Consider the following 22971-nt stretch of genomic DNA (forward strand, 5'->3'; position numbering starts at 1 on the left):
CTCTGCCACATTATGTTCTTTGGTTGGTTTTTTTCTTCTTCTTAACTAGCCTGAGAGCTCTCAGGGATCTGGGTGGGTTCTGTTCATAGCTGTGTTTTGAGCACCTAGGAAAGTGCCTGGCACACAGCTGGTGCTCACCAGTGTTTGCTGAATGAATGAAGGTGGTTCCAAGTGCAATCTCTGAAGTACAATACGCCCTTGTGGGGATCTCAGCTGCGCCTGTATACTACTATTAACAGTCGTATATCTTGGGAAACTTTTATAGTCCATCCTGAGCCTTCAGATGAAGAGGGTATCCTAACTTATAGGCTGGAGCTGGGGAAGAAATAAAAAGGCAGTATCCAGCAAGTGGCAAGTGCTGTGCGTGGGGTGGCCCTTGCTGTAGGCTGGTTCTAAGCCCTGAGGTCGGGCAGGGACTGTGAGTGTGCAATTATAGATGAAGTCAGAGGAGAATAAGGTTTCATTCTCTTGACTGCTGAGGCCCCCTCCCCTGCTGTCCGCCTCATTGGCTGGTTCAATGCACGTTCTCTAGAGTGCCTGCTTGGGTGCCTGGCACTGTGTTGGGGTCGAAGGGGAGTGATCGCAGGCCCCACCTTCGAGGATCCCAGCCCACTGGCAGGAATAGCAGCCATGGGGGTTCTGAGGAGGGGTCCAGGGACCCCTGCCAGCTCTTTCCTCCCCCTGCCCTGAGGCCAGCTCCCTACCATCCCCCGCTGGTCACTTGACCTGAAATCCTGGCATCATTCCTGGGGTGCACGCTCTGGCCAAGGGGAGCTGACCTGACCTGCCCTGTTCCAGGACACTTCTTAGGGCCTGATGGGCAGATTGGGTTCCAGGAAGGGGCCCGACCTGGCTGGCTGCCCTCGGTTGGGGCGCTACCTCTGCTGTCTGTCCAGGGCCTGTGGGTGAGTCAGGGGGTGGGGATCACTGCTGGCCAGAGAGGGCTGGCTGAGCACAGTCAGGGGGACACGGAGCTCTCCTCGCAGAGGAGGTGGCCAGGGAGCCAGCAGAGGTGGCAGCCGCGTTGCTACTCTGGGCTCTTCCACCCCCTTGCCGTGTGAACTTGGGCAGGTTCCTGCCCCACTCTGGGCTCAGTGTCATGATCTACACAGTGGTCAGCTCGGGGGTTCTCCTGCTCTGGTGGCCCTGGGTTACTGGTCCTGACTGTAGCGTGAGGATGGTCAAGGGTTGATCACTATATAGATGCTGGTTTGGGCAAGGAACCGGCTACAGTGACCTACTGCGAATGATTTATCTCTTCAAGGGTGTGTATTGGGGCGGGGCCGGGGGACTGTACCCCCTACCCCACCCAGCTCTCCCCCAACCCTCCCCCAGTGTTCTGAGACAATGGCAGTCCTAGGGCCTTGAATTCCCCTGCTGCCGTGTTTGCTGCCACTTTGACATCTCCCAGCCCAGCTTATTTGATTGGCAGAGGTGGTACTTCAGAGTAAAACTGCCCTGCAGGTCAGGGTAAGTGGGGCTAGTGAGGAAGAAAGGCTGGAGGGGGAGGGGAGGGGGCAGTAGGCAGAGCTGAGATGTTCACAAGCACTTGTCCCCCACCCTCCAGATGAGAGTTTTTAGGGACCCCATCCAGGGGGCAGAGTGAAGGGGTTGTGGGTTTCACTAAGTCAGCCGTCTTAGTCTCTCCGGGTCCCTGTGTGAGGCTGTCAGCTCTGGGACTGATGCTGCAGAACTCCCCCTGAGAAGACAGCTCAGCTTGGGAGCCCCTCCAACAATCCAGAGCTGATCCTGCTCTGCTCCTCCTGGCTAGGGTATGAGCAAGTTCCTCCCTTCTTGTCGTGGGTTTAGGGCAGTGCTGGCCGGTAGAACTTCCCGGGATGATGAAAATGTTCTATGTGTTGTCTGATACAGTAGGCAGCCTTGGGCTTCAGATGCTGCTACTGTGACCGAGAAACTGAATTTTTAACTTTATTACAGTTTCACTGATTTAAATGGCCATGTGTGGTTAGCAACTGCCACTGTTGGATGGTGACGGTTTGCGATTTTCAAAAAAAGGAAGCATCAAGTAGGCACACCTTACTTGATGATGCTTCGCTTTACTGTACTTCACAGATACTGTGTTTTTCTACAAATGGAAGGTTTGTGGCAACTCTGCATTGAGCACATCTATTGGTGACATTTTTCCAACAGCATTCACTCACTTTGTGTCACATTTTGTTAATTCTCACAATATTTCCAACTCTTTTTTGTTGTTACCTTTGTGATGGTGATCTGTGATCAGTTTTTTTTTTTTTAATATTTATTTATTTGGCTGTACTGGATCTTAGTTGTGGCATTCAGGATCTTCAATCTTTGTTATGACATGTGAGATCTTAGTTCCCTGACCAGGTATTGAACCTGGACTCCCTGCCTTGGGAGCTCGAAGTCTTTTAGCCACTGGACTGCCAGGGAAATCCCATGTGATCGGTTGTTTTAGATGTTGCTACTGCAACTGCCTGAAGGCTTAATAGTATTAATTTTTAGCAATAAAGTATTTTTAAATTAAAGTATGTACATTTGCTTAGACTAATGCTATTGTACACTCAACAGACTACAGGATAGTGTAAACATAATTTTTTTTTTTTTTGACCGCACTGGGTCTTTGTTGCTCCGAACAGGCTTTCTCTAGCTGTGGCCAGTGGGGGCTATTCTTGGTTGAGGTGCATGGGTTTCTCATTGCAGAGCATGGACTGTAGGTGCTCGGACTCAGTAGTTGTGGTGCACAGGCTTAGTTGCTCCGTGGCGTGTGGGATCTTTCCAGACCAGGGATAGAACCCATGTCGCCAGCATTGGCAGATGGATTCTTTATCGCTGAACCACCAGGGAAGTCCCACATAATTTTTACATGCACTAGAAAACTAGGAAAACCTGTGTGACTTGCGTTATTGTGATGCTTGCCTTAGTACAGTGGCCTTGGAATCAGCCCCACAGTATCCCTGAGATATGCCTGTGAACACACAAGTCCTGTGATGGTGTTGGCAGTGTTTGCAGGGCACTTGTTTTGGCTTCTGACTTCAACACTGACTTGTCACTGTCAGATAACAGCTTAGATGGAGAATCGCTCAGTCCTGCAGGCTTTCACTTTTTTGTTTTGTTCTTCCCTCCTCCGTTCTGTTCTGTCATTATGTTGAACAAATGAAATGTGGAGCATCCAGGTCTCAAAGTTTAGAGCCCATGGTAAGAGGCCTGATGCAATGAAGAGGCATGAATGATTTTTTGAAACGGGGTGAAGATTTTTCAATTTATTTTTGATGGACTCTAGTTACATAGAATTTTAGAGTAAATCCTAATCCTGGGTTCGTTAAATAATCTCATTATTGATCCATGCATGGCCTTTTTTACTTTATTCATACAAATGTATTTACATGTTTTGATAACCCTATGAATTCCTAAGGAAACCCACTACCTCATCAATTTTTTTTTTTTTTTTTTGAAGAATCAGATCCCTGGCAAAAACCTTTGTCCACCTCTGTGGACTTCACTACCTTGTATTTCTCCTTCCTAAGAAAACACTTTTAAATGCCGTGTTTATCATTCCTTTGCTCTTTAAGAATGAGATCATGTTCCTGAATTTGTAAGTATTGTGCTGTGTGCAGTCTTTCAGGACTTACTCTTTTGACGCAACTGAAATTCACAGACGTCACCGTGAGTTGTGGTTCGTTCCTTTTCACTTCAATCTTTTCTCTTCAGTCTCCTGTTACATTATGTGAATATACCACACTTCCTGTTAGTGAATGTTTGGATTGTTTCCAGTTTCTTGATGTTATAAACACTGCTGCTTTAAACACTTGTATTCTCATTCATGCATCTTGGTGTACAGTTTCTGTAGGAATGGAATTGCCAAGGTATGGAATATGTGAATGTTTAACCTTGGCAAACAATTCAGCATTGTCTTACAGTGGTTGTACAACTTTACACTCTCCCTAGCAGTACCTAAGTATCTTTTGGATCCTTCCCAGCATTCAGTATTATCATTCTGGACTTTTTCCAGTGGACTGTGTATAAAATGCCATTTTATTGTGATCTTGCTTTGTACTTCCCTGTTGAGAATGAGGTCAGGTGTCTTGTCATGTGTTTATTAGCTATATATATATATATATTTATTTATTTCTGTGTGTCATACCAGATCATGTCGTGTACCCATTTTTCTCTTTGGTTTTTCATATTGGTATGGTCCAAGTTCTTGATATGTGTTGCAAATATCTTCTCCCAGTTTGAAAAAGCAAGCCATACTTTGTGTAACAACTTTTTTTGATCAGTAGTAGCTCTTGAATTTATTAGTTTTGTCTTTTAATGGTTAGTGCTTTTTGTACTTAGTGAAACACGTCACTCAGGTCAGAATAATACCTATGGTTTTACTAAAATATTTGAAGTTTTGTTTTTGCATTTAAGTCCTTAGTTAATCTGTGGGTAACTTCAGGGAATCCAGTTTCATTCTTTTCCATGTGAATAGTCACTTTTTCTAGTTCCATCTATTGAATAATTTCTACTTCCTCCATAAATCGACTGTGTGTGGACTGGTCTGCTTTGGGTTTGTTTTATTCTATTTAGTTTGTCTATCTGTATGCCAGTATCACAGAGTCTTAATCTCTATAGCTTCCTAAGTCCATTATCTGATAAGGGAAGTCTGTTTTAATCTTCAACAGTGCTTTAGCTAGCTATACCAAGCTTTGTCTATGAGAATTTTAGAATCTGATAACCACGTTCCCTGGAAAATTCTGTTGGGATATCCCCCCTCCTTTTTTTATTGTGTTTAAATACACATAACAGAAAATTTACCATCTTACTTAAATGTACAGCACAGTGGTAGTCAGTACATTCACATTATTATGTAGTCATCACCACCATCTATGCCTATTATACATCTGAAATTCTACTCCTATTAAACAGTGACTCCCCATTCTCTTCTTCCCCAGCCCCTGGCAACCATTATACTTTCTATCTTCATGGTTTGGGCTGCTCTAAGACCCATAGCAGGAAAGCTATCACAAACCTAGACAGTGTGTTGAAAAGCAGAGACATTACTCTGCTGACAAAGGTCCATATAGTCAAGGCTGTGGTCTTCTCAGTGGTCATGTTCGGTTGTGAGAGCTGGACCATAGAGAAGGCAAAAAGCCAAAGAATTGATGCCTCAAACTGTGGTGCTGGAGAAGACTCCTGAAAGTCCCTTGGACTGCAAGGAGATCAAACCAGTCATTCTTAAAGGAGATCAACCCTGAATATTCCCTGGAAGGACTGATGCTGAACCTGAAGCTCCAGTATTTTCCTCATCTGATGCAAACAGACAACTCTTTGGGAAAGTCCGTGCTGCTGGGAAAGATTGAGAGCAGAAGAAGGAAGGTGTCAGAGGATGAGATGGCTGGATGGCATCACTGATGCAATGGCCATGAACTTGGGTAAACTTTGGGAGATGGTGAGGAAAGGGAGGCCTGGCATGCTGCAGTCCATGGGGTCACAGAGTCGGACACAACTGGGCAACTGAATAAGAACCTCATAGAAGTGAAATCCTGTAGTATTTGTGTGTGTATGTGTGTGTGTGTGTGTGTGTGATTGGCTTATTTCATTTAGCAAAGGTCCTCAAGATTCATTCATGTTGTAGTGTATTGAAGAATTTCCTTTCTTTTTAAAGCTAAATAATATTCCACTGGATGAACGTGCTACATTTTGGTAATTCATTCATTGATCAGCTTGGATTGTTTCCATGTTTTAGCTGTTGTGGATAATGCTGCTGTGATCATGGATGTACAGATATCTCTTTGAGACTCTACTTTGAATTCTTTTGGGTGTATACCCAGAAGTGGACTTGCTGGGTCATATGGTAATTCTGTTTTTAATTTTCTGAGGAAGTTCAGCACTGTTTGTAGGGAAGTCAGCTTCCCAGTTGGCACTAGTGGTAAAAAAAAAAAACAAAAAAAAAACCTGCCTGTTAATGCAGGAGATACAAGAGATGAGGACTTTAATTCATAGTTTTATTAAAGTGTAATTTAATTATATGGCCAGAGAATCCTATCTGTATGAAACTTACCCTTTCAAATTTATTGAGGATTGCTTTATGACCTAGTATATTGGCAATTTTTATGTTTTTTTAAAATTCTTGAGCAGCTTATCCTTTAATTATTACATGAAGAAATCTATATTTGTTTATTGGACCCAGCAGGTTAATTTTCTTATCTAAACCTTTGGTTATGTCAGTCTCTGCTGACTTTCTATCTGCTTGGCCTGCCAATAATAAATAAGTGGGTGGATTTGTTCGTTTCTCTCAGAGGTCCTGTTGCTTTTTATTTTATCTATAGTTGAGGTGATTTTATTAGGTTCATATGTGGTTAGAATTGTTATGTCTTCTTCATAAATTGGATCTTTTATCACTAAGTAGTAGGTCTCTCTCCATAATGATATTTTTGGTCTTAAGGTTTATGTATTTGATTTTACTCAAGCTATATCAGCTTGCTTTTAGCTTTCATAAGATGATTTTATCTGTTTTCATCTATTCATTTTTAACCACTATGTGTTCTTATTCCTTCGGTATGTCTCTTTCAATAACACATAGCTATTACTTTGATCAAATTTGACAATCTGTGACTTTTAACTGGCAAGTTTATTCTAGTTGCCTTTGTTGTAATTATTGAGATAGTTGGACTCATTTCAACAGCTTTTAAAAATCTGTTGTACTTTTTTGTGTTTTTTCCTGCTTTTTGGCTTTTACATAAATGACCACCTGCTTTTCTTCCAAACAAGGCAAAAGCTTTAGCACACCCTTAGGCCTTTGATTTTTTTTTTCAACCTTCCCCACTGTTATTGTTGATGTTTTCTAGAATTTTGCTTTCAGGTTATTACGAATAGTCTGCCCCTCTGTGTCTCTTGTAAGCACCCTCTCTGTCTTTTTAAGATAACTTTACCAAGATGTTTGATCCTGTGTAAATGCACATTGCTTTGCATTACCTCTTAGGTTTATTTCTCTTCTTATATGAATATTTTTGTTGTGGTTTCTAATGGTGACTCCAATATTGATCGTGAATCTAATTAAATCTGATGTGCCAAGTAGTTTTTATAAGGTTTTAAAGCAGTTCAGTTCAGTCGCTTAGTCGTGTCCAACTCTTTGCGACCCATGGACTGCAGTACGCCAGGCCTCCCTGTCCATCACCAACTCCCGGAGTTTACTCAAACTCATGTCCATTAAGTCAGTGATGCCATCCAACTATCTCATCCTCTGTCGTCCCCTTTTCCTCCCGCCTTCAATCTTTCCCAGCATCAGGGTCTTTTCAAATGAGTCAGTTCTTCGCATCAGGTCGCCAAAGTATTGGAGTTTCCACTTCACCATCAGTCCTTCCAATGAATGTTCAGGACTGTTTTGCTTTAGGATGGACTGTTTGGATCTCCTTGTAGACCAAGGGACTCTCAAGAGTTTTCTCCAACACCACAGTTTTATAATATTAAAGTAGTAATTTTATAATATTATTTGAATGCATATACAATTTTGTATTCAAGGTTCATTCCTTCATTATGTTAAGAATGTCACTGCATTGTCTCCTTAATCAGTCTGGTTATTGGGAGAAGTCTTATGTCAGTCTGGTTTTTGCTGTTGGTCATATGTTCTTCTTCTCTGGGTCGAGTGTCGCCTTTGTTGTCTAATTTCCTTACATTTACTATAATATGTCTAGGATAAGCTTTTCCTCATCTGTCCTGTTGGCATTCAATGAAATTTTTCTGATATAGGGAAATTTTTTTCCATTATTCTATTCCTTCTCCCAAGTTTAATTTTTTTCTTTTTCTGGAACCTCTATTTGGATGTTGACCCATCTACTTAGATCCTCCACTCTTCTTAAATTATATTTTGGTGTCTTATTCTCTTCGTCTTTTTCCTAGAAGTGCCCTTTAGTCTTACCTTCCAGCTCATCAGTTTCTCCTTTTGTGTGGATGTTACCATTTATCTTCTTGTGTTATTTATTTCACAACAATGTTTTTAGCTACTGCTTTCCCTTGTTCCCTTTTACCATGAAAAATTCTGTTTCATTTTGTTAAAAGCCTCTGTTATTTGTTTTGTTATATTTGTATTTCTCTTACAGTCTTGGTCTGTTTTATCATTTTTTTTTTGCCTATTGATATGAATGGAGGGTTGGAGTTTTTTTGTTTTTGGTCGGGGAGGCACTAGATGTACTTCTCAAGGGTCTCCTTAGTTTAGCCAGTAAATTTCCTTCCCTGAGGATATGAGCTGTTCTGTATGACACTTAGTAGGAAAAGGTTCAAGGCCAGATCATAGTCTTTGATAGGCCCAGAGAGCTCAAGATGCCAGAATATCACAGTTATTCACTTATGTTTGTAATGCTCCCCACCAGGGACCAGCCTAACCCTAAACCCTAACCCAAAACAAGTCTCTGGCGTTCTCACTAAATAAGGTCTTGATACTGTCTCTACTCAGGTCACTGACACTGCCTGTAATAGTGGCCTGACTCTCTTCTAAACACACTGATGCTGTCCTAACTCACTCCCTGTCTCTGGTCATAACTATAGCCTTAATGCTTGCCCCAACAAAGGCCCTGACAATGTCCCTAATAGCCTTAAATACCCCTCACTATCCCCCTAATCTTGTCCCTAACTAAGCCCCTGATGCTGTCCTTAACTAACAACCTGTCTCTTACTAGGGCCCTCAAGTTTTCTCCAACAGAGGCCCAAATACTGTCCCTAACTAAGGCCCTGAGGCTGGCCCTAACTAATGTCCTGACTATGGCTCTAACTAATGCCCTGACGCTGGCACTATTAATTCCCTGATGCTGGCCCTTACTGAGGCCCCGAGGCCCTTCCTAACTAAGGATGCTAATGTCAGACTGTGCAGGTTGTATACTGGGCAACTCCAGGAGATGCTGTCCACCTAGAGCCTGATGAGAACGGCACCTCCCGGAGTGATGTAATCCTGTGGTCCAGCAGGCCTTCTGCCCTCGGGGAGAAGCAGGTTGGAAGGAAGCAGTGACTCTCAGTGGGCTTTGGAGGAGGAAAGTGGAGGAATGGATGCCTGAGGCCAGACGGTCCCCCACTGTGGTCTTCGACTCCCAGCAGGACATTGACAGCTTCCCACCGCTCCCCCCCACCCACCTGACCCCCACCCACCTGACCTCTAGTGAATTCCTGAGCTAGTTCTCTGGTGCTCCTATCACCTATCACCAGATTCTTCAGTAAGGGGACAAGCAGTTATCATGCTGAGGCATCAGTGGATAAGGGCAGGGAGAAAGTTTACCTGCCCACCCCCCACCCCCGCTGGCTTCCTCTTAACTGCTTTCATTCCCAGTCCCCTTCAGCTCCACGCCCCCTTCCCCATACCAGCTCAAAAGGGACTGTCCATCATCCTGTGAGTTTCTCAAGACTGTCTTTTTTTTTAAGTTTCTAGATTTCTGTGTTTGTTCAGGGTTGATTTGCTGGAGGGAGCCAAGAACTACTACTAATTTTTTCACATTGGCAGAGTCCCCAGAGTAAAGTTCTTCACTTTGTTTTTAAAACAACAACTTTTATTTTTACACTTTGATTTTCTTATTGCAAAAGTAATATGTGTTTATTTCAGATAAGCAAAAATGACATCACTGCTGCCCAACTGAAACTGCTGTCAACATTTTGGTTTGGCGACCTGCCTGTCCTTTTTTCTTCTCTCCCTAATTTTTAACTACTGTTTTTAACCTGCACTCTGGATTTTGTGTATTTCCCAGCAACCTGACATATTTTGGTGCATTTTTAATTTCATGATATTCCATCATCTAGACAAAGCATAATTTACCAGTTGTCTGTTTTTGACCACCTGGATGTTTTCCTACTTCCCTTTATTATGTATTGCTCATTGATCAATACATATTTGTCGACGATATTGTTCACATCCATGATTATTGGTGGTTTTTTTTTTTTAGTTTTTTGGTTTAATTTAGATTCCATGTTTAAGTGAGATTATGTAATATTTGTCTTCTCTGACTTATTTTCATTTAACATGATGCTCTCAGGGTCCATCCATGCTGTTGCAAATGGCCAGATTTCTTTCGTTTTATGGCTGAATGATATTCCATTGTGTGTGTGTATACCACATTTTAATTATCCATTTATCCATTAATGGACAAGTCTGGGTTATTATAAATAATGCTACAGTGAACATAGGGTGCATATATCTTTTCAAGTTAATGTTTTCACTTTCTTCGGATAAATACGCAGAAGTGAAATTGCTGATCCCGGGGTAGTTCTATTTTTAAATTTGTAAAGAATCTTTGCTCTGTTTTCCATGGGGGCTGCACCAATTTACGTTCCTACCAGCAATGCACAGGGGTGCCCTTTTCGCCACATCCTTGCCAACCCTTGTTATTTCTTGTCTTCTTGATCATAGCCATTCTAACAAATGTGAAGTGATATCATTATGACTTTGATTTGTATTTCCTTGATGATTATTAACGTTGAGCACCTTTTCATGTATCTGTTGGCCATCTGTAGACCTTCTTTGGAAGAATGTCTATTCAGATCCTCTGTCCATTTTTTAATCAGGAGGTGGTTTTTGTTTGTTCATTTGTTTGGTGTTGAGGTGTATGACTTCTTTGTATATTTTGGGTGTTAACCCTTCATCAAATGTATCACTTGCAGATACCCTCTGCTGTTCAGTAGGCGGACTTAAGTCCACCATTTGCTTTGCTGTGTGCATGCATGTTCCTTTGATGTAGTCCCACTTACTTATTTTTGTTTCTGTTGCCCTTGCTTTTGGTGTCTGATGCAAAAAAATCATCACCAAGATCAGTGTCGAAGTAAAGCCCCTTTGACTTACTGCCTGTTTCCTCTTAGGAGTCCTATGGTTTTACATCAAGATTTAATCCATTTTGAGTTGAGTTTGATTTTTGTGTATGGCATAATAGAGTGGTCCAATTTCATTCCTCTGCACTTAGCTATGTAGTTTTCCCTGTCCTTTCCCCATTGTATATTTCTGGCTTCCTTGTAAATTAGTTGACCGCACATGCATGGGTTTATCTCTGGACTGTGTTCTGTTCCATTGATCCATGTAGCTTTGTTTATTTATGTGGCTGCTCTGGGTTTTAGTTGCAGCACGTGGGATCTTTAGTTGCTGTATGTGGGATCTAGTTCCCCAACCTGCGATTGAGCCCAAGTCCCCTTCATTGGGAGTGTGGAGTCTTAGCCACTGGACCACCAAGGGAATCCTTCACGGGTCTTTTTTTATTCCAATACTATACCATTTTGATTGCTACAGCTTTGTAATATAGTTTGAAATCAGGGAGTGTGATGCTTCAAGCCTTGTTCTCCTTTCTCAAAATTGCTTTGACTACTGAGAGTCTTCTGTGGTACCATACATATTTTAAGATTGTTTGTTCTCTCTCTGAAAAATGCCATTGGAATTTTGATAGAGATTGCATTGAAATTTGATAGAGATTGCATTGAATCTGAAGATTGCTTTGGGTTAGGATGGTGCATTTTAACAATGTCGATTCTTTAATCCACGAGCAGAGAATATCTTTCCATTTATTTGCATGGTCTTCCGTTTCTCTCATCCTTGTGTCATAGTTTTCACTGTCTTCTGACTGTCTGCAGCTACTCAGGGTTGCCCCCACCCCCTTCAGCTGGCTAAAGTGCTGTAGCCTTGGGATAAAAGCTGCTGCCTTCCCCCTGCTGGTGGGGATGCGAGGGCGGCCAGTACACCCAATCATCCCTGCACAGTTCCCTAGAAGGCGGCCTCCCTGCCACACGCAGGGCCCCTGCTCCTGCTCCTTGTCTAGGTGACTGCTCACTTGGTGCAGGCTAGTTTCCTTCCCACTTTGTGCAGAACCTCCTCCTCTGTGCTCTTTGGGCTCGGGTCTCCTTAATCCATCTGGTCCCATCTGCACCGTCGCAAAGGGAGCACTTGGTCTTTGATCTTTTGGTTGCTTTTTTAGATCATTGTTTTTATCCTTACGTTGCTTGCTAAGCTAAACCTGGTCAGTAGTAGTCCACAGAGAGCCCATTTTCTGTCCATCTTGCAGAGTTTCCTCTTTCAGCCCTTCTCCCGGCCTCACCAAGAACAAGCAGGCTGATACCCTTCTGTGTTCTCTCTCCAGCCCAGCTCCGTCGCCTGGAAGGCCTGAGGACCATCGGCATCACCACCAATGGCATCAACCTAGCCCGGCTGCTGCCTCAGCTTCAGAAAGCTGGTCTCAGCGCCATCAACATCAGCCTGGACACGCTGGTACCAGCCAAGTTTGAGTTCATCGTCCGCAGGAAAGGTGATCAGATGGGGTTCATGGTGGAGGGTGACCCTCCCAGGCCTTCGTAGTGGGGGAGCCGTGGCAAGTGCGAGGGGCCTGGTCTCTCCATCTCTGTGTCTGGGCTCTCGTGAAGCCTAGACGTTTATTCCTCCGTCCTCGCTCTTGCTGCATGTCCCTTTTCTCTGTGGCCACCCCCTTGAGGACATTTTGGGATCAGATGCTAATGAACCGTGGTGACCAGCCTTCCCTCTTCCCTGCCCAGCACAGAGAGTGTTCCCAGAACACAGGACTTTCCATTTTAAAACCAAGACAGTCCCTGGCATGCTGGGACAAGTTGTTTACCCTGTAGTGAGGTCTGAGGAAGTGTGCGGCAGCTGGGGGTGGAAGCCACCGTCCTAGATGCCAGGGACAGGGCCAGCGCTGCCAGTGGGGGGGGGTCCCCCAGCACCCAGGGGTGCTCGCTGGGCCCCTCCTGATGTAGCAAGCCTCTCCTTCACCCCCTGCAGCCAGCACACCCACAGCCACCTCCTGCCAGTCTCCGTCAGGGAGGGGCCGAGCCCTGGGTCTCACTAGATTGGCACCCGCCATCCATGAGCCCTGGGTTGGGTGGGAGATTCTGTAGAGGGTCGGACGCCCTTTGATTTGGGGAGGGCGGTATACTACCAAGACTGCTCTGGTGGATCAGAGATGGCTGGGGAGATCCGGCTCTCCTTCCCCTTCTCTGGAAACAGCCTGGAGCTCTCAGCCCCACCTCCTCTCCCCTATCCCCCCACCCCCCAGCTTGTGACTTCCTGTTTATACCCAGCAGTGTGCTGAGGAAACCTGGGACAGTCTTTGCTTCCTGCGAAGGGCCGCTCCAGGCGCAGCGGAGGGACAGACACAGGACACTGCTCTGCCTTATAGACTGTGAGGGGCTGAGAGTGTGATGCCGGGGGACCACCTTTGCTGGCCGTGTGGTGTCAGTTCAGGCCTGCATAGGGGACGAGAGAACTCTCTCCCATTAGGGCTGTCTCTCCTAGCAGGGGCATACTGGGAGGGCTTCAAGGAGGAGGCATTCCTGCTGGGCCTTGAGGATGGAGTATTCGAATCAAGGGAGCTCACTCTGATGTGGAGCATCAGTTGAACCTACAGGGGCTCTGAGGTGGGGAGGTGGAAGGTGTAATTGGGAGCTTTATTCATACCCACCTACCCCTAACGTCCACCTGCAAACACACACCTCCCCACACCGACTCCTTTCCTGGAATGAAGATTGGAGACAGTGGATCCTAACGTCAGATCCGCCCTCCCACTTGCCCCTCTGTGTCCCCTGCCTCCTTTTGGAGGGAGGGTGCTTTACAGAAGAGAGAACTTCCTAACAACACATTGTGTAAATCCTGCCCACTCTTTCCTTTGCCGTGTCTTCCTGCCGTCTTGGGGAGGGCATGGCAAGTCACTCCAGTATTCTTGCCTGGAGGGTCCCATGGACAGGGCTGCCTGGCGGGCTACAGTCCATGGGGTCAAAAAAGAGCCGGACATGACTGAGCAGCTGAACATGGCTGTCTTACTCCAGAAACGCTACGGGGAAGCCGTGGAGGCCAGCTGGGTGCAGGGGAGGGTCTGTAAGGCACCTGGATGTTTGAATGCATGAGTGAGCTGGGGCAGGAGGAGAAGGCAGCCTGGGTCTGCAGTCACTGCATTAACCACAGAGATGGGTGAGACCCACACGCGTGGGACGTGCTCACCAGCCCAGCCCAGCGTCTGGGCCTCCTAAGTGCTTGAGGAGAACGTGAAGAGTGGGTGAATGGATGCACTGGGGAGGAGGAAGCACTGTGAGGGAGTTGGGGAACCTGCATTCTGAAGGACAAACGCAAGCCCACCCCCACTCCTGTCCCCAGCCCCGGAGGGCACTGACTGTCTCTCTGCACCTCGCTTTCTTCCTCTTGAACATCAGCGGGCTCATCTAGATCAGGGTCCCCACAGCCCACCAGCCAAGTCCAGCCCCTGTGCCTGGCTTTTTACAGCCTGCGAGCCAGGAATGGATTTCGCTGATAGCATTTGCCATGAATTTAATGATAAGGAACATTCGCCATGAATCCCAATTAAGTGAAATATTGTCCCTGCAAAAAGAACTTCACTCTTCCATTCTATTTGCAGAGCTGTGTTATAAGTCATACTCAATTATTGTCATATTCTGAATTTAGTTAATGAAGCCTTTATGATACATGTCTATACAATACCCTCAATTTTGCCTCTTGGCCTACAGAGCCTAAAATATCTACTCTCTGGTCCCCGGATTCTGTGGTCTCTGAGGCTCCTGATGGCTCTGGCACTTCACTGTGGGTGTAGGGTCGGGGGAAGAGGGAGGCGGTGCCTGGACCCTTGCTTCTCTCCCTTCCCACAGGCTTCCACAAGGTCATGGAGGGCATCCACAAGGCCATCGAGCTGGGCTACAGCCCCGTGAAGGTGAGGACTTCCTGGCTCCTCCAAGACAGCCTCCATCCCTGGCCAGAGCAGCTGCAGGGTAGCCCCCACTACCTTTGGCCCAGTTCTTCCAGCCTTGCCCCTGCTCCCTGCAAGAGTGGAGAGAAAACCAGTGACCCCATGGGATTTTCCACCCCCATGGAGAACTGGGGGAGAGCTGCAAGGAATGGGATCCTAGGTGGAGAGCTGAGGCAGGTGCCAGAACCAGCCCTCTGTCTCGGAGAAAGAACACCGCAAGGCTAACCCTCATGGTTCCCTTATTCCCCGACAAGGTGAACTGCGTGGTGATGCGAGGCCTGAACGAGGACGAACTCCTGGACTTCGTGGCCTTGACCGAGGGCCTCCCCCTGGATGTGCGCTTCATCGAGTACATGCCCTTTGACGGTCAGTGGGTGCCACAGGGCAGAGTTGGTGGGGGAAGAAGAGGCCAGGCCTGTCCATGGAGCCTGGCCAGGGCCTCACTGAGAACACAGCGGGGGCACTGCTAAGGACCCTGGGAAGGGCTGAGTGAGCAGACAAGGTCAGGCCACCCCTGTGGATGCTGCTGACCTTAGACCCTGCTGTGTGTGTAGGAATTTCTCCAGGGACGGTGGGGAGGGGTCTGGCTGGCACCAGGCCCATGGTGGGGACTGGAGGCTTCTCTTGGAGAGCGTAGGTGTGGCTCCATCCCCCCATTTCAGGCTGAGCCTCATGCTCTCCTGGCCCAGAGGCAGAGAGCTGGTTCCTGGGCTGTGGGAGGGTGAACTTAAAGCGCCAGCACCCCCATAGCATGCAACTCAGTGGCTGCCACCCCCAACACAGGCAACAAGTGGAACTTTAAGAAGATGGTCAGCTATAAGGAGATGCTGGACACCCTCCGGCAGCAGTGGCCGGAGCTGGAGAAGCTGCCCGAGGAGGAATCCAGCACAGCCAAGGTTGGGGGCAGGACAGCGGGGCTGGGGCTGGGAAGATGGTCATGCCACTACCCTAAGACCCTCGGACGGGAGAGCTGGCAGGGGCCGCGCTGGGGGTGGAGTCAGTGATATAGGGCAGTGCTCTTTAAGCAGGAAGCGATTCAGGGCCGTCATAGCGGACTCCCTGCTTCACTGACAGACAGGAAGGCCTGACCTGGGTTAAGGAGCTTGTTGTGGGGCACACCGGGGTAAGTGGTGGACGGGAGCTTGTCTGGCCCTCCCACGTGTCTGTCTCTGGCCGTGCTGCCCCCAGCTCCCTGAAACTTTAGGAGCCTTCATCTTGGGCAGGCCAGATGTGGGCAGAGAGCTCAGGGTTTCTGTTGTCTGAGGGCCTTGCAGGCTGCTTTCTTCAGGGTTCCCACGGAGAGGAAATGGTGTCAGATCTGATGTCAGGGAGGGAGAGTTGGCCCACCCCCGTCTTCTCTGCGCCCGCCCACAGGCCTTTAAAATCCCTGGTTTCCGAGGCCAGGTCAGCTTCATCACGTCTATGTCTGAGCATTTCTGTGGGACCTGCAACCGGCTGCGAATCACGGCGGATGGGAACCTCAAGGTGAGTGTCTCCTCCCCCGCGAGACCCCTGCCCCTCTGTGCTCTGTATGTGCCTTCCCAGCCGCGCCCCCTGATTGGAGGTGGCTCGCAGGGTACACGGGGATGATGGTGAAATAGTGTCAGGTTTAGGGGGATCATGGGAGCAGCAGATGGAGGTGAACTTGTGGCTCCCGCGGAACTGCCTCCCTGGTTCCGTCGTTACTTGGGTCCTCGAAGTAGCTTCTGCTTGATCAGGAGCCCCTCTCCAAGACTCAGTGCTATGGAAGGCAGGGGGCCAGGCCGGGATCAATGTGCCTTTTACCCCCAGCTCCCACCCCAGTTGCCCTTCCCACCAGGCCAGCGGCTCGTCCCTGAAACCATCTGCTCTTCATATCTAATCAGCACATGCTGAGCTGTGCTGTGTGTTTGGCACTGGGCATAGGGGGTGGAAGGGAGGTGCAGACAGGCCCATTTTCTATGGGCACCAAAGGCTCCTTCTGAGACCAAGGAGCTAAGGGTGGTAGCATGTGATTCTTTGTCAAATGAGCAGCTGGACAGGCCTCAACAGGCCTCCCTCCAGGTGCGGGGGAGGAGGCATGTCTGAGGTTCACCCTAATTTGGGCCAGGGCAGGTTTCGGTCGGTGGAGGGCTTGAGCGCCCCCTTCAAAGGTACAGAGAGTGACCTGTTGGCAGTAGGATGCTGTGCAGAGTTTCTGTACAAGGTGGAGGTCGGATGCCCCATTCGTATTTTAGGAAGAATCACTCCCAGCTTGAATTTGGAAATAGAAAGACAGTTAGATGGCCATTTAGTGATGTTCCAAACATATAAGAGTTGAGGTGAAGGTGGAAAGGAAGAGAGAAAGAACCTGGAGATGCAGGTGGGGGTGGAGAGAGGGGCGCCCGGGTATCTGGGGGGCTCTGGGATCTGCCTGGGGTTGGGGGCAGGGGTATTGGTGGGTGGGTTTAGACCATCAAGATGGGCATCAGAACGGAGCTGTGCGGCAGACTGTCATAAAGCCAGGGGTTGGATTCCCTGGTGGTCCAGTGGTTAGGACTCCACACTTTTACTGCAGGGTTGAGGGTTCAGTCCTGGTTGGGGAACTGGATTGGGGGCGGAAGGGAAGTGCAAACAGCCCCATAAACTCCTACATACTGCATGGTGTGACTCAGCCAAAAAAAAAAAAAATCAAAACCAAAGGCTTATCTGGGCTGGAGGCATAGGACTGACTGGGCTGTAGATGAGAAATGATGACTGTGTCAGCCTCCGGCCCCGGCCCCGGCCCCAGGAAGTGGAGTGAGAATTTTGAGCAGAAAGTGAAGAATAGGCTGTTTATGGTGCAGAGTTCCGGGGGCCTGTTAAGGGGTGTTGAGGCACTGGATGAGCCGCAGCAAACTGCTGTCCCACCCTAGGGAGGAAGGGGCCCAGGCGGAGATGGTGTCCCTGGGAGAGCTGGAGCCTGGCGGAGTGGCGGCCTGGCCAGGGCTGTGGATGGAAGTTCCACTGCCGAAGTGCGAGGCCTCTCTCTCCTCTCTCCTTCTGACCTCCCAACAGCCAACCCCGCTGGGCAGAAGGCAGCTGGAGGGCCCCCCCGGCTGCAGAGAAGGGCAGAGAGTGGAGCCTCGGGGCTGCTGGGGAGCGAGGAGGGCACCAGCCCACACGGGGAGGTGGCTGTGCCTTCCGCTGAGCGCTCGTTCACATCCCCTCCGACCATCTCAGTCTGTCAAAGATGCTTCAGTGCCTGTGTCCAGAGCGCCGTGTATAGAGCTGGCACTTAGTAGGGGCTTTATGTGGCTTCGTGGGAGGCAGTAGGCATCTCGCTTTGTGGGACCGCCCCATCGCCCCCTGAGCAGGGGCGCTCAGAAGCAGGGGAGCGTTGAATCAAGTTTGACCCCAGGATGCCCTCTCCACCAGCCCTCTGCTGTTCATCCACCAGTCAGGGCCCACAGACAGAGTCAGGGCAGGCAGGCAGGGTCCAGGAGCGAAGGGACGGGGAGAGGATGGAGGGGAAACGGTCTGTGCCTGCTGGTCTCCCAGGAGACCGTTTGGACGTGGCTCCCCCTCTCTGGGATCTGTTCTTCTGGCAGCAAAGAGGCCATTCCATGGAATGTCTCAGGAGAAGGTATGCCTCTAGATTTTGATGCACTGTCTCTGTTGGCAATTATTAATTTTTTAAAGCACACTATACGCTGAAAGAAGCATAACTGGAAGTCAGACACAGGCCTTGTCTGGTTTTGCTCCCTGCCCTTGCAGCCCCTCTGACTGCTCCATCTAGCACCTTCGGCCTCTCATTGCAGGAAATCTTGCTTTGAGTCTGACCAGCCATGGAAGGCCCTCCTGCTCAGCCCAGGGTGGGGTACTTCTCTAAGGATGGGGGCCAGGGCTCAGGATCCAGAGGGTGCGTTGGCCTCACCCACCGTGTGACCCTCTCCAGGTCTGCCTCTTCGGGAACTCAGAGGTGTCTCTTCGGGACCACCTGCGGGCAGGGGCCTCCGAGGAGGAGCTGCTGAGGGTCATCGGGGCTGCAGTGGGCAGAAAGAAGCGGCAGCACGCAGGTAGGGTGCGGGGAGGCCAGGCTGGGTGGCGAGTGGGCTGTCGGTAGCAGGAGGGAGGTCTGTAGTTCTGGGGCAGGAGGATGAGGGGCAGCCTGGGGACCCCGTGTGGTCTGTGCTCTCCATCATTCCTATTGGACCTCTTGACTTGGGGTGTGGTGATGCTTCTTGACCCAGCAGAGCCTGTGCAAGACAGGGGATGTCAGATGCTCTGGGGCCATTTTCATCGGGTGGGGGGAAAAGAGGGGTGTCATTGCCTCTCTGTCATCCCACACATTGTCTTCTACCAAGGCAGGATCCTGGCACCCAGATTGTGTTCTGGGCTCTGTCATGGGCCCTCGCAGTGTCCTGCGGGGGTCTTTGTTGGGGTGCATGTAGGTGAGCATGTGTGCCCGCGGCTGTCACACCACTGTGTCCATCATACGTTTAGTGAACTCTCTCCCCTGCCCTCTTTCTCCCCCCATCCCTACTCTCCTCTCCTACCCTCCCCTCACTCCAGGCATGTTCAATATCTCCCAGATGAAGAACCGGCCCATGATCCTCATCGGTGGGTGACCCATCAGTACGTAACCACGCACCCTTGTCATTGGGGGTCCCCTGGGGCAGGGCCCCTGCCATAAGGCAACCCCCTCCCCAGATCCTGCACTTCATCCTGAGGTTCTCATCCTTCATCTTTTCCTGCCCCTTCCAGCCTTTACTGCTTCTTTCCTTCCCTTCCACGGCTCCCCCTCACTACACGTCCACAGAAGTCGTCATTCTGTCTCACAAGAGATCAGGCTGGGCGTGAAGGGGCTCTAAAGTTTATGATCGCTGCGTTAGTTGGCCCCTGAGAGTGGAGCTTCTGGTTGAGACAGAGACCTGTCCTCGGCTCTGGGACCTCCCAGGTCGGATGCAGTCATTGTCTGTCCCTTCCCTTCTGCCCTGTGGACCAGGCCACGAGTGTGTGGACCATCAGTGCCACTGGCCCACGTGTTGTTATGTCCCTGTGCCGAGCAGCGCTTTGGCAGCTAAGCGAGCGTATTGCTCAGCTCTCCATGGAGGAACACAGCCAGGATCGCAACTACCTAATTCCAGAACTTCTGGGAACTTGTGTATGTGCCCAGGGTGTCTCTAGGAGAAGGAAATGGCAACCCACTCCACTATTCTTGCCTAGAGAATCCTGTGGACAGAGGAGCCTGGTGGGCTCCTGTCCATAGGGTTGCATACACTCGGACATGACTGAAGCGGCTTTGCATGCATGCATGCATTGGAGAAGGAAATGGCAACCCACTCCAGTATCTTTGCCTGGAGAATCCCAGGGATGGAGGAGCCTGGTGGGCTGCCGTCTGTGGGGTTGCACAGAGTCGGACACGACTGAAGAGACTTAGCAGCAGCAGCAGGGTGTCTCTCCTGTGCATCGGATGCTTCAAGCAGAAGCATCTTGTTATTGAGCTGCATATGGGCTCCAACCCTGGGGACCTGGCCACTCCACGAGGAGCTTTAGGGATGCTGTCACCCCACTGGCACATGCCCAGGCTAGAGCGGGGGAGGCCTCACCCCCTTGGCCACAGGCAGATCTGGGCCCCTGAATCATGCCCTAAGCAAGAGAAGGCAGAGAGAACAGCCAGGGGCAGGGGTTCTTTTCTTCAGCGCTTGGAGCAGAGCCAGCCAGTGTCCTGAGGCAGCCCAGGGACCACACCAGCCTCCCGCACCACAGCATGCCATCGAGAGGAAAGCTGTGTCACCTGTTTTCTGCCCTCACCTCCACATCCTTCTCCTCCTGTATTGGGCCTTGACCCAGGCTGACACATCTTGATGGCAGAGAGCGGGGGATGCCTGGATAACCACCCCCGCCCTCCCACCGAGGGAGGTTGTATCTGTGACACTGACAAGTTAGGGGACCCAGAGCATGTTGGAAGGCTGGGAGTTGGGAGACCTGATTGATTCACAAGGAGTAAGGTTACTGTCAAGGATATAGAGTAACTAAAGTGGTCTCATTTTGCATAAAACTGAGAGTTGTCCAGAACAGGGCCTCTCGACTTTCACACGCATTTGAATCCCGTAGGGATCTTGTTATTTCAGACTTGGATTTGAGAGGTCTAGGCTGTGTCTCTAACAGTTCTCAGATGGTGCTGGTCCCTGGACCACCATTTGAGTAACAAGGTCCCCGAGGCCCCTGGGACCATGTGAATCAGCCTGTTGCTTCGTGTGCACTTCTGATGTGCTTGAGATGTCATTGAAACAGATTATTTCCCTTAGAATCTTGTCTGCAAAGCAGATGATTACTGTTAGCCCTTCCTGGAAAAGTTGAACATGAGAGTAACTAATTGGTAATTCATGCTGAGGCCTGGCTATAGTTTTAAGAAAATGAAGGGACAGAGTGGTCATGTGATCAAGACTTCAGTCTTCAGACCTTGCATGGTGGCACCGGATGGGAGCACCCCCACCCTTCACTGCAGGACGGGTAGAGACCCTGGGACCTTTGCTGTCTGTACCTCCTGGTGAGGAAGCCTGCATACTTATATTCTGGGGACACCTTCTCTGTGGATCTTCTGTTTTCTGTCTTCTCACTGTGCTCTTTGCCCTTCATTGCACGTTCCCTAACATGAATGGGGAAACTCGGGGTGGGGTGGGGAGGAGGTGGTTTTGCCAAAGACCCTTTTGGACCGAGTCTCCTCTTCTGTCTTCATTCTAGAGTTATTTTTGATGCACCAAGATTCCCCACCAGCCCTTCAAAGCACTTTCAGGAACTCTCTCGGTGTTCAGGTTCTGAGGCGCAGAGTGAATTTCTCCAGCCAGATGGTGACTTTATGGAAAGGAGGCGGGGTCCCCCAGGCCCCTCTTCTTGCCCAGCTGGGGGCCAGCCTCCCTCAGAGACACTTCAGTTCCCACCTGGACTCAGATGCCAACCCAAAGTGCCTTAGCCCAACAGAGCCTCGGGCTCCTGCTGCTGCCTCAGGACCTCTGCCAGCCTCTGACCAACTGACCCACGTGGACACAGAAGGACGGATGGCTATGGTGGACGTGGGCAGGAAGCCAGACACAGAGCGGGTGGCCGTGGCCTCGGCCGTGGTCCTCCTGGGGCCCGTTGCCTTCAAGCTCATCCAGGAGAACCAGCTCAAGAAGGGAGATGCCCTGGCGGTGGCCCAGCTGGCAGGCATCCAGGCGGCCAAGCTGACCAGCCAGCTGATCCCTCTCTGCCACCCCGTGGCCCTGAGCCACGTCCAGGTGCGGCTGGAGCTGGACCACGCGCGCCACGCCGCGGTGATCCAGGCATCTTGCTGGGCCCGGGGCCCCACCGGGGTGGAGATGGAGGCCCTGACCTCTGCTGCTGTGGCCGCCCTTACTCTGTATGACATGTGCAAGGCTGTCAGCAGGGATATCGTGTTGGCAGAGATCAAGCTCATTAGCAAGACCGGGGGTCAGCGAGGGGACTTCCACCGAACATAGAGCTCCTGCCCCCGCTCTCACCCCCAGGCCGGCAAGGTCAAGCAATGGGATGTGATTTCAACCCAAGGGAAAGAGGTCAAGTTCCTTTCACCAGTTACCTTCAGCCAGTAGGAACCTGAAGCCAGCCCACCCCTTCACTGCTAGATGACCTTCACTGACCTTCAGGGTTTCCTGTCTTCCAAGAGGAAACCAGCAGGCCCTTCAGCCTTCCTGAACCCTAAGGTTGTGCCTGGGAGGGTTATCTAACCTTGCTAGATAATCACAGTGTGACTTGTGAACTGTTGGAGACAATCCGTCGAGCCCATGACCTCCACTTCTCGAGTGGGTTTTCTCTTCTCCTCCTTTTCCCGGGAGGAACAAGGGCTCATAAGCAGAGGAACCCGCTCTGAGGAAGGGAGTGCGGCTTGTCCTGGGAATGGATCACTTAACTGCAGCCCTGGCCTCTCTGCCGTGCTCCCTCGAAAAAGCAGGTTATCCCCCTCCCATTGCCTGAGTCTGTCCCATCAGACAGGCTTCCAGCTTATCAGTTGCACCGTCCTGCAGCTTCTTGCCTTGGCCCCTCCTCCTCCTGAGCAGTATCCCCCATGGGCCACAGCCCCGAGGCCTCCTGACCGAGCACACCTTCTATACGCCTTCATCTTGGGACACTCCAGGCGGGGAGGAGCAGTGGAGCTTGACTTCACCCTCACCACGCACAAAATAAAGCCACAATTCCAGCTTTGGAGATGTAGGAGTGAGGACTGTCTGTGCCGAGGGCACGGAGCCGTGATGTCGGGTCTCCCCAGCTGCCCAAAGCCCTGCCCCCTGGGGGAAGAGATGCAGCAGAGATGCTGGAAAAGCCAAGG

The 22971-nt window shown here is 49.7% G+C and overlaps 1 protein-coding gene across 3 annotated transcripts in view; it reads left to right on the forward strand.

Moving 5' to 3' along the window:
• Positions 1 to 22850, forward strand: part of MOCS1 (molybdenum cofactor synthesis 1) — a 33643-nt gene extending 10793 nt beyond the window's left edge. For 2 of the 3 annotated variants that reach the window (XM_020871875.2, XM_020871877.2), the window contains exons 4-11: positions 12060 to 12224; positions 14587 to 14648; positions 14939 to 15050; positions 15468 to 15580; positions 16059 to 16169; positions 18580 to 18700; positions 19197 to 19244; positions 21372 to 22850. In XM_020871875.2, coding sequence (XP_020727534.2) covers positions 12060 to 12224; positions 14587 to 14648; positions 14939 to 15050; positions 15468 to 15580; positions 16059 to 16169; positions 18580 to 18700; positions 19197 to 19244; positions 21372 to 22126 — 1487 coding nt within the window. In that variant the 3' untranslated portion in view covers positions 22127 to 22850. Of the gene's footprint in view, positions 1 to 12059; positions 12225 to 14586; positions 14649 to 14938; positions 15051 to 15467; positions 15581 to 16058; positions 16170 to 18579; positions 18701 to 19196; positions 19260 to 21371 lie in introns of all 3 variants that reach the window. The other variant, XM_020871885.2, reaches the window with a different exon arrangement.
• The last annotated feature ends 121 nt before the right edge of the window (positions 22851 to 22971 follow it).

The sequence above is a fragment of the Odocoileus virginianus genome, chromosome 27, assembly GCF_023699985.2.
Source record: "Odocoileus virginianus isolate 20LAN1187 ecotype Illinois chromosome 27, Ovbor_1.2, whole genome shotgun sequence".
NCBI lineage: Eukaryota > Metazoa > Chordata > Mammalia > Artiodactyla > Cervidae > Odocoileus > Odocoileus virginianus.